Source organism: Colias croceus, chromosome 25, assembly GCF_905220415.1.
Source record: "Colias croceus chromosome 25, ilColCroc2.1".
Taxonomy (NCBI): Eukaryota; Metazoa; Arthropoda; class Insecta; order Lepidoptera; family Pieridae; genus Colias; species Colias croceus.
Genome location: NC_059561.1, coordinates 660,037 through 672,424, shown reverse-complemented (window position 1 = coordinate 672,424; position 12,388 = coordinate 660,037). Strand labels below are relative to the sequence as shown.

General features: G+C 32.8%; 1 protein-coding gene across 1 annotated transcript in view; it reads left to right on the top strand.

Annotated features, from left to right (window-relative positions):
- The window catches only part of LOC123702991 (227 kDa spindle- and centromere-associated protein), a 79,399-nt gene that overhangs the window by 24,666 nt on the left and 42,345 nt on the right, over positions 1 to 12,388 (top strand). The window contains exon 15 of the mRNA XM_045650856.1: positions 5,887 to 6,068. Within this exon, the coding sequence (XP_045506812.1) occupies positions 5,887 to 6,068 (182 nt within the window). The remainder of the gene's footprint in view (positions 1 to 5,886; positions 6,069 to 12,388) is intronic.

The window sequence follows — 12,388 nt, the reverse complement described above, 5'->3', positions numbered from 1 at the left end:
GCCAGATAATTGATAGGTCAGTGCCCTCAAGACCGACAAGGCGACGATAGCAAATATCCTCCCTCACAAACACACACACACCAGCTCGTGGGATGAAAGTGTGCTCCAGTTTGTATCCTGGGTAACAGAGATATGTTGTGTCGGAGGGTGGACAAATTTGTGTCTCTGTAAGAAACAACAATGCCGGCTTTTCTGTCTCTAGGTGGTGATGGACGGGATTCAGGTTAGAATGCAGGCCTCTCACATTGCAGAAATCTACGGACAATGAAGGTGGCATAGACTTATGTGCTCGTTTGCGCTTGGTATTCTTGAGCGGGATTTTGCCCTCCCCAGAGTACGTAGGGCAGCCCGAGCATGAATGCTCAGGAAGGGATTCTCCAACACTGTGAAGGTTGGTACCCTCCTGGGGTAAAAAGTAATTTAATTCCGCTGCCATATTGTTCATTAAAAAGAGGTAGGGATAGGATTTATGATGGGAATAAAGGAAAGGATAGGTATAGGAAGGGAACAGGATGGGCCTCCGGACCTCCCACTCACCGTACGAAACACAGCAGCATTTGTATGCTGCTATTTCACGCCGGTTTTCTGTGGGAGTGTGGTACCTTCCCCGGTGCGAGCTGGCCCAATTCGTGCCGAAGCATGCTCGACTCCCACTAAAAAATTTTATATTCAACGCATTTTATATTCAAGTTCCTATCAGTTCATATAAAAATCAATAGAGGGCAGCTATTTAACAATATAAAATAAAATGATATACATGTATGTATTTCAAAATATTATTAATAGGTACCGTAATATTGTGATCAAACAGAACTCATTTAAAAACAATCACGGAACCCTTTGTGTCGTGACTTTGTCCTTCGACTCGCACTTATCAAATTTTCATATTTTGCGGCATCTTGAGATGAAAAATTTTATATCATTTTTAATGCTATTTTTGTGTAAATTTTAAAGTATAAATAAAATAAAACAAATATGAAGTTAATTAAATCAAATTAGGATGACAGAAATCTGAATACATTCGTACATTCTGTAATTTCTAAAAAACCCAACGTCTAAAAGTAGCAAATAAATGATATAAACATGTCGTTATTTACAACTATTCAGTTACCGAAGTTTTTATCAAATAGAAAGGGGTCGGCAACATTTTTCCAATCCGTTAACTTTGATGGGCCTCAATCAGATGTTGTCAACTTTGACTTGTGTTTTGTCTTGAATTAGATTTATATTGCTTTTTGGTAAAAGGATTGAATATGTGTAATAGTAAATAAATTCGATTGTTTAAATATTTGTTTTAAAATCCCTACTAGTAATATTATAAATGCGAAAGTAACTCTGTCTGTCTGTCTCTCTGTCTGTTACGCTTTCCCGCTTAAACCTCTCAACCGATTTTGATGAAATTTGGCACAGACAATCTTTAGACCCTGAGAAAGAACATGGCTACCTTTTGCGAAATATGTATTTACCATGGGCGAAGCCGGGGCGGACCGCTAGTAATGTTGTAATGGGAGTTAACCCGCAGATAAAATGATCGATTTTTGAAATTATAGAATTGCTTATATTTTTTATTTAGTTTCATTCTGTATTCATGACAAATTTCATCCAAAACTATGTTTTGATTTAAAGTGATAGATTTTCTTATAGTGTGTATTGATTTATGGTGTTATCGGTTTAATTCGAATTCGCTCTAGTTCTTTAGATATGATTGACATTTAGACGTTTAATTAAAATATGATTGGATTGTAATATGTGTGTATACTTTGATACTTTGAATTGAAATATTTATATTCGATGTAATTTAAGCACATTTTTCTGTTTTCTTTTTCGTTAATTATAATTTTGCTTGTTCTATTTGATTTGCTCAAAAACGGTAACGATACCGGCCAAATTGAGAACCTCCCCCTTTTTTTTGAAGTCGGTTAATAACATTGAAGAATGTTGTCATGCATTATTTCTTAACGTCAGGTATGTTTCGCTGATGCTACGAAAACTTTTATATCATCAAACAAAAAAGGGGTGAGCAACATTTTCCACTCGATTACTTTTGATGTGTACCAATCAGGAGTTGTCAACATTTTTTTATGAGTTTTTGTTACTATGAGAAATATGCGTTTGCGATTTATTTGTTTGTTACCTATTTGAAAGACACGAGTGACTTGTTTTTATTGAAGTGAAACTTGAGAGTAAAATTTCAACGTCGCGTCATGGCAATACCGTCACGTCATGGAGTAAGGCGACGATTTTGGTTTGAAGTTTCGAAGAAGTTTCACTTCTGATGCGTGTGGTCTACACACACGCTCTTTTTTTGGTACTCATAATGGACAAAGTCACGGGGATAGGTAGTAGGTATATTGTTATGTGTACGGAGCGTCGTTGAAATTGATACATTGTTGTGTGTGTACGCGTGTAGCGTGTGTGTTGTAACTGATGCTTTGTGTGTATTGCTAGGGTTGGCACACGTAAAGAAAAATAAAATTATATTATATTTCATGTAAATGCCATTTTATATGCACTTTTGCGGGATCTGTAGGTATGCGAGATCGTAATGAGTACGCTTTAATATGCATGACGATTCAAAATTGTTTGAGATAATATTTATTAAAATAATATTAGAATTTTCAAAAGCAAATCTGAATAAAACTAACCTTATAATTATTATGACATCACACAAGTACTAGCGCTAGTTACTGTCGTTGTTATATTATTCCACTGTTCAAATTTTAAAAAGCATAAATAAAATAAACTTACCTTTGATTTAAGACATCACACAAAACGGCACATTACAAGCACTAGCGCAAGTTACTTTTTGCTTTCCAATATATTTTTGTACTGTTCGAATTGTATATAGCAAACTTAAATAAAACTAACATTATGATAATTCAAAGATGCACATTACAGGTTGCGCCAGTTGCTTTCAATAATATTTTTCTACTGTTCCAATTTTAAATAGCATACGTACGTAAGATAAATACTTTACTGTTCGAATTTCAAATAGCATAAATAAACCTTTATATTTATGACATCACGAGCGGCACATTACTTTGCACGCCGCAGCCCTAAAGGCCCACTCACGTCGGTAGCGACGCGAGTGGGCCCTGCAAGCGCCACTAATGCATCTCGGTGCTTCGTTTGCGTTTTAATTGTCGTGCTTTGTGCACTAGCGCTAGTTGCTGTCTTGCGTGGTTGGTTGGTTGAAGTTTTAAATTAATTTTTGCGTAGCCCTATAATGATTAGTTAAATATATATCTGCTTTAGGGTGTTTGTGCACTGGCGCTAGTTTTTATCTTATATGGTTGGCTAGTTAATTAAAAATGAGTTTGAGCTTGACACAATGAAGATGAGTTAATTGTTTATCTCTTTCTCTGTTTCAAACCAAAATACGTAGCTCAGTATCATTTTTATCGTTATGCTTCAAAAGTGACTCAGTTTACAATGCGCTTAAAATATCCAAATTAATTTGGTACAGAAATTATAGATTTACTAAAAATGTGCCTTCCAAAACGGATAAATTTGGTTCAAATGTTTACCTCGGATAGATTGGGTTGTTACGCGTCGATTGCATATGGATGCATATAAAATATTATTATCAAGTCATTTTTGATTGGATACGTGAATATTTTTGTTAAATGCAAACTTGTGTTAAAACAATTTATTTGCAAAAATGACTTCAATCATATCATTCTAAATTTTTGGTCAAATGTTTATCTACACTACAACGTGAATGATCGATCCAATAATAAATTAAAATCTTTATGTTTTAAAACCGTTTTACGATTGGAAAAGTAATTCAAGTTGGAGGAAACAGTTATGTGTCCTTTAGAATTGTTCGCAGTGATTTACCGGGTTTGAAAGAAAAATTTGTATACAACACTTTCTTTCGGCTATAGTGAATAAATAATGCAAGTATATAAATCATCAAGGTATAAATCAATGGAATAAATTTTTTATTAAATAAATGCTATGAACAAATTATATGAGTATATTTACCTTTTAATTATGTTATAATTTTTAATGAGCTCAAAATATAAAGTAACTAATAAAATAAAATGCTGTGCGATGTTGATTTTTATACTTGTTGATATTCTTAAAACAATATGACGCTATAAATTTCGTGAGGTATAATAAAATTGCATTTTTATTGATCGATGTCAATATTCGGTTCATTAACAAGCCAAAGGTAATATGCTACCTGCTTGACATTAGAAGTCGTGCCGGTTGTAAACAAAAGTTTATTTATACCTATTTGTCAATTAATATAAGAGCTAAAGGACAAATGTGATGTTCATGTGAATGCAAATTAGTTATAAATGGGATTTTTTACTAATATCTAGTAGATAGAGGGTGATGACTGATGATCCCTAATTTTAATAATTTTCTATTAGAAGAGATGATCCGTAATTTTAATAATTTTCGCTTAAAGATAGGTATATTTAAAAAATGTTGCCAATAGTCACTTATTAGGTATATTGCTGTTTAACTTTGCCTTCCTTCGCTTTATCTGATTTTAGATACACAATCGATATTAAATAAACATTAATTTTTACCGTTGACACTTTAAATTTTATCATCGAAAATCTTCAACCATTTTATTCGAATCGAGACGGGTTAATATTCAAATTAAACAACTTATTAGACTATGAACCGCCGTGCGCGATGTTAATTAATGGTTATCGTCAACGCCATCTAGCGGTTTTGACAAGAGATTGGCATCTGTCGGTAAATCTGTTTGTTTACGAGTTTAAAGTTTTAGTAAAAAAATCTCGTTTGTTTAGAGTTCATACGTTTTAATATCGGATGATCAGAGAGATAAAATCTCGCGAACGTGCCAAATTGGTATTTTTTTTCAATACATTTTTAAATAACAAAAAATGTTGACTTTTATACGACTTTTATATTGCTCTGTCGGAAGTCAACGTCGCGTTGATGGGTTGATACTTTTTTCGTTTTTCAAACATAAATATTACGTTTTATTTTGGTTTAGCTATTAAATGTTAATACGGCAAGTTTGCAAGATTAGAATTGCGTTATCTTCAAGTTTATCTTTTGTTTGCGCTGCGAATTTTATTTCAATACATTATGTTATTTTCCGATGAGCAAAATTGTATTTAGACTCTAAATTACAACAATAAAATAAAAAGTACGCATATCTTCTCCTATTGCATTGCATGCTTAGAAAACTATTTTCTATTGGAACTTTATTCCATGAACAAAATGTTTTAACTTTTAATCAAAAGCGTTTACAATTTCCACTTTCCATTATTGTTAAACAACTACTACAAAATTCAATTCATAAATATATCTAATTATACAAAAACACTATCAAAATAAAAACAATCCTTTAGCTACTAGCAAAATTTTCAAATAAATAAACAATCAGGCCAGTACACTATCCATACAAACGCTCCCTTGCCTTACTCTCCCCAGAGCCACGTAAGTATAACACCTAATGGTCCGTCCCCGCATTCTTAACAATGCCTAAATGTATCCATTTTAACGGATTTATGCCCCGTTTTATTGCACATAGTGGAGTTTAGTACATAGGGTATGGTTATTGTATAATTCAAGAGGACAAGAGATAGTTGTTTTTTTAGAAATGTAGGAAAATGTAAACGAAGCTTTAAAATTGCAAAAAATGTGATGGTTAAGTTTTTTTAAGTCTTATCAAGCCTTATTAATAAGCCTGACTAATTAATCACGATCATATTTTCATAGTTTGTATTGTTATTGCAAAATGTGTAATAGTTTTCTCCAGTTAGGTACTGGTTACATGACAAGAAATAAATATACAACTACGTTACTGTATTGTTATCTATGTTTAAATTGCATTGAGATTCTTTATGTTTCATAATTAATATATAATTATAACATTAAACATTTTACACACAGGAAAAGGACCTGAAATCGGACCCGAAACTGATGGAGCTAGCGAAACAGATAGCCGACTGTCTATCTGTTTCTTTCGACGCAGTGTTATGCACTTCTCGAATATTCGACGAGACGCCCAGCAACGACCCAGAAGATGCCGAGTGCTTGAACATGTTCCGTATACGAACGCACCAGTTTATCACGTGAGTAGAAGCTTCTAGAACATTATAGATTGTTCTAGAATGTTCTAGAACATTCTAGAACATTCTAGAACGTTCTCGAACATTCTAGAACGTTCGATGAGTTCCCGAAAACGATGCGTAATTGTAAAGACTATAGCGTACGTCTGGAATATTAGATGATAAAATCTGAAAAATAGACTAAATTGTTCTCGATCATTCTAGAAGGTTCGAGTTAATCGGAAAATGAAACATTTGCAATTCAAAGGGATTAAAAACACCTGTATGTTAAACTTCCAGAATATTCTAGAATATTGAAGCATCTTTGTGCCATTTCAATTTTAAATGAAATATCTTTTAAAATTGAAATGGCACATTTATTTCGTACTTCAGTTTTTCTTCAATTTTTTATCGCATTTATACAATTAATCTACTATAATACAAGACGCTATTGTCTAACACCAAGAAGAAACATCATCCGCTCAAAAGAAAGAATCTTTTGTCACCATAATACAATCTTGCTAATGCACTTTCCCAGTAAGGGATGCCTGTAGGGACGTTTGAAGTGCGGACTGTACATAGGGTAAAGGTATTTGTCGATATTTTGATGTTAGAAAAGCAAAGGATAAATTGTTCGTATCGGTAAGTAATTAATAAATAAAATTATCATTTTTTTAAATAAGCTATTTACTGCGTTACCACTAAATGAAAACTGTGTAAATAACATTGTTATTTTTCTGGATGAAAAATAAATATATTCATGTATATATATTATGTGTAGTGAATTTTAAACAGATTCATATGATTGTTATTGCGTGGTAGAAAAACAAAGGTCCACCTATTGGATGTATAGGACCTAGCTTTAGCTCGTAGACTTTGATTATTCCTAGATAAAATGCCTATAGTAGTTATCTACATAGACTAATTATTAGTCTAAATTTTTGGATTAAAGAACACATAATAAATTCTAACACACATTTGTAATATTTCTAACTACGTACCTGTAAAAAATAAAAGTACTCGAGACATTAAGCTAGTAAAAAAATTGTCACTACCAACATTTTTTATTTTTTCTCCTGCACGCTCCTTTAAACGCCATTCAAATTCACTGAAATACATATTCCAATCAAAATACCAATCACTTACTCGCGTTTGGAACAATGGTCGCGTCAATAAAAATAAACATCGAATCCGCGACCCGTGACGTCACAGTCGCGTGTAATTAAAATCGGGAACAATGCGCCCCTTTGCACAGTAGGGTAAGTTGTGGTGTAATGATATGTGACAGCGGTTATTTTTTTAATTTTGGGGAAAGTGGTAGCAAATATTAGGAAGTAGGTAATGTAATTTTTTGGTATTAAGTCATTCAATTTTTTTTTGCGAAATACAGGTACATGTATTAGATAATATTTATCATGACAAAGTAGAGTGAGCGAGACAATAAAATTACAAAAATACAATACAAGAAAATTTATATATTATATTATATTTTATTATTTATAAAAAAAATTATGCGGGATTTTCCATCTTTATTACTTTTAATTTTTGTTCGATATTGACCGGAAAAAACACTTATTAAAGTTAGTTTTGCTGCATGGATCATGTTATTAGAAGTACTTGTCATTTTCAAATAGAAATTAACACCATTCCTGCCAGTAGGTAAACAACAATAAAAAATCCGTCGCATAACAACAAAACACCCCGTCTCCGCTCGTTTCGTGTGCACTAAACAAATTGAATGCAACGTCACAGCACAACATGTGTGAGAGCGGCCATTGTGCGCATATGGAACCTGTATCCCGTTGCAGGGACATAGTATAGAAAAGTAAGCAGTTAGAAATAAATAAAAGAAGAAAAATAAGGGAACGATTTGTGAAATAAGTAATGTCTAAATGTATATGGCAGAAGTACGAGGAGTTTTTTTTTCAGACAATTATTTCGTTTTGTTTGTCCCAATTGTACAGTGACACGATTCAAGAAATAAATTATGTTTGGATTAAGTAAAATAGGTAAAAAATTTAGGAGTTATAATAGTAAGGTTAACGTACTTAGCAGTACAGAATTTAGTACCTAATACGAATGCAGTTCAGTTACTCGAGTAGGTATTGTTTTGTGATGTTGTAGGGTGACTTGTGAGTGAAAATAAATTAAATTAGTATTTAACATCCAATATAGTAGACCAGCGGTGGTCCAAGTTAGAATTCTACTCACTGATCGATATAGAATGAAAATAGGGTCAATGTACCACTAGCTGACCAAGCGCCAATACATGACCAAAATTCAAATATACGCGCCAATTAAGAAAATACGGCAGCCCCAGATTATAGTTTATTGTTTTTTCTATAAAGCAACATCATCTATAAAATATAAACAAACCTTGCTGCAATTGATCAGAAATATTGACATTTTTTCAACACGAAGATGTAATTAAGTAGGTGCCCCGTAAGTAATCACATTTTTTACTAAGAGTTTTTTATCGGGAGTTGATTGGGAAATCTTAATTTATCTTGAATGCAATCGATTACTCTTTATATGTCTTGTTATAGGCATAATGTTGAACCATTCTGTTATAGACTTTCGGCTTCATTTTTGGCATGAACAGTTTTTCATGATTTTTAGCGGCCTGGTTATCTTTTGGAACAACGAAAACAATTTTTCGCCTATTGTTGACCAGTATGGTCAGCTCTTGGTTCTTTATATTTTGCTAAGAAAGACTTGCTTTTTTTTGTGCTTATACCTAATTTAACAAACCATATAAGCCGTCTAAGTCCTATTCCAATACCAACAATGCATCTCGAATCAACATCAACTTCAGTCAGTCATTTCCTTGAACTTCCTTCGCCCAAATTAGTAGATTTAATAACTAAAATGCAACAGCAAATAAGCCCAGCTTTTGGCAAACATTTAATATGGCCTTCTGATTCTCCGTTAAAAAAGAAGACTGAACGCTTGCTCTTTGCTACAACTTCCAAGAAATGGCAAGACTACTGGGTGTCGAAGGAAAAAGAGAAAGAAGAAAAGATTGTATGGTACGTAGGTATAGTCATTGAGGATTAATAACAGTATTGTAAGAATGATTTATAACATTTAATAAAAAAAACTTCAATTTAAATACAGACTTTTTTTATTTATTAAATAAAACTAATGTTCGAAGAAGGACATTTTGTCAATTTTGAAAATGGTCAAGTTTTAGAGCAATGATGGTCAGATATTGGTGATCAGTGGTCAGGTATTGGTACTTTTAGCAGAAGTAACTTTCAGAGTAGTTTTCATAAAACCTTTAAAGGTTATCAAATTGATACTAATATTCTAGGAGGTAGCAACGTTGACAAGTGAGCATTTTAGTATAGTTGGTTCTTTGATATGCTGTTCCTCTTGCTATTTCGGTTACAGTCCGGGCTGTCTGGCTGGCCGCAGTGGTTGCGTTTAATAGTGCGCATCTTATCTGCACAGGAAAATATCCTTAATTTAAAGTCATTTTTTAACGCGTAATTTTTAATCGTTTGCCTTTAGATAGATCCATTAGACATACATTTTTTATTGCAAGACGTTTTTTTCGTTGTTAAATAGGTGCCAGACGCAATTTTTATTTCAAAATAATTAAAATATCATCGAAATAAGTGAAATTCCATCAACATGAGTCCCAGTGAAGGATAAGTAATCACTGTGTTACTTATACTATACATAATATTCATTTTACTATTTACAGTTTTATTGCAACAATCTACCATATCGCCTCCTTTTTCCCAACGAACCTCAAATAGGACGTTAATGTAAACTTGATAAAAACCAAATATCATCAAGAAATTAAAGACTTTTTAACGGATTTTAAACGCGATTTATTCATTGTATTATTTTCCCAAGTCTTTAATTTCAAAATGTATAATACTCGCGTAAAATTAAGCACTAGAAAATACAAATATCATCAAATTCATATTTATACCCAAAAGTGTAATAATTATGAAACCATCTATTAAAAATATTAGTTTACTAATTATTCAATATAAGTATTAAAAAAGGATAATATAATATAAATAATAAAGTTATTACTTACCTTTTAAGCGGACTCATGTTGATGTAATTTCACTTATTTCGATGACATTTTAGTTATTTTGAAATAAAAATTGCGTATGGCACCTATTTTACAACGAAAAAAACGTCTTGCAATAAAAAAATTATGTCTGATGGATCTATCTAAAGGCAAAAGATTAAAAATTACGCGTTAAAAAATGACTTTAAATTAAGGATATTTTCCTGTGCAGATAAGATGCGCACTAATAAACGCAACCACTGCGGCCAGCCAGACAGCCCGGACTCTAACCGAAATAGCAAGAGAAACAGTATATCAAAAACCCAACTATACTAAAATGACTTTTTTTTTTAACGTTGCTAGCTCCCGTACTATAAGAACAATAGTTGCAGTGACTATTCAATTATCTGTGTCCCAAAAATAACATTGAACGTAAAACAAATAACCCGTTTTTTATATATAGCTAAAGATAAAACCGCTTAAATGGTCAACTAGTGGTACATCAACCCTATAACAAATCTGCTAGGTGCAATCAAAGTGACGATATTATTTTCATCGCATTACATACAAATAACGACCAACCACGTATTACTATACTGCCTGCACCTACTCTGTGACACAACCAGTGACACGATGTTCGGTAGATTACAACCGATGATCAATCTAATAGGATTTAATCAGATCGAGTGTGTCGGGTGGGTGGTAATGATACGGCATTGTGCTAGCGTGCCACTGCACTGTGCCAATGATTTATAAGTATCGATATAGATGGAAAAACTACTGCTTAAGTTAATAATTGCGTAAATTACAAGGAAAAGTCTTCAAGTTCGAGATGTAGGTACCATTGGATATTTCATAAAGTACTTATATACTGAGAGTTTATTTTGATTGAGAGATACTATAGTGGGAATGTTAAAACTATGATGTAAAACTGTAGTAAGTAACGTAATTTTTTATTAGGAGTGGAAGAAGTTTTGTAATTCGACTGGCAAACTGTCAAAAGATGTGTGTCGCCATCTTAGATAATAATATACATCTTATTTTGTTACATATATGTATATTCATTTTGTGTGAGTGTGTGTGCTGTTATGCAATACGTTCTTCAAAAATAGAAGTACATAAGTATCGAGAATCGTTTCCTGGCACTCGAATCAATTATTCGCTCGATGGTGCTACATATCGAGTGGCCGATTGTGAATCGAGAAGAATCGAATTAAACACTCGATTCGATTACCACTCTCACCTTGTAACTATGTACTCGTGGCCCTTTTTATACCTTTCTGTGAGTGCTTGCTGAAATGTCCAATAGGTTAGTCATTTAGTGCTTTGGGTAAAGTGTGAAGATAATTCGGTCAATTATTGCTAAAATGTGTACGAGTAATTTTGAAACAACTATGTCGTTTGCGCATTGCGCTGGAAAATGCTTGATTCATTAAAACTGAAACATTTATTAATTAAACTTAGTTAATAAGAACTCCAGTGGAGTATAGTAGATACCATTTCTTGAGAAAAAACAAATTCGTAAAGAAAATGTGTGTCATTATTTAGAATAGAATAGATTATCTAAATTCATCGTTCTACGAATTCTATAGAACTGTTTATATTCAAGTTTACATACAAATCATTGACTTCAATATCACAGGGTAAACGCACGAAATTGTCCCTTGGCACACGGTGTCGGTCTATTCATTATGAATATCAAAAAGCCAATGAGCCGCTTTGTAATTAGACAGCATGTCGTCCGATCGTGTCTCCGCCCACCAATTGCGAAATTAAAATGTTGAGCTCTTAATGCAAGTAAAGCGCTGCCCCGTCGCGTTTTGACTATGTGTGGAGTTGGTGTAAGCGGTTATTGGTTTAAATTTAATTTTGTTGCTGGTTGTTTGGGCTGAAACTTTTGCATTCCTGCGGTTAATAATTCTGGTATTTTATGTAATGTATAGTACGAATTTAACGTTTTAGAAAGATAAATACAGAATTCAGTAATATTTAAAACTAAAAAGTATTCGCATATTAAAAAAAATATTTTTTTGAGTAGGTATATCACCGTATGGGATACGAATGAAGCACTACCTATATTGTGCATTTAAATAGACTTTTATTATAATTTAAAATATCTTTAAAAATTAATAAAAGAAACGTCCCGCTTCTGCTTTGTTTCCCCGCTTACAATTGCACAGACGCAGTCTTTCAAGCGGCAGCCTCAACAGGGACATTTTTAATTTATTAAAACGCAGTCGGTCCGATGATTATTTGATATACCAATATTTATTTTTTATTAGCGCTAACTTTATGCATCAATTTAATAAGGGGC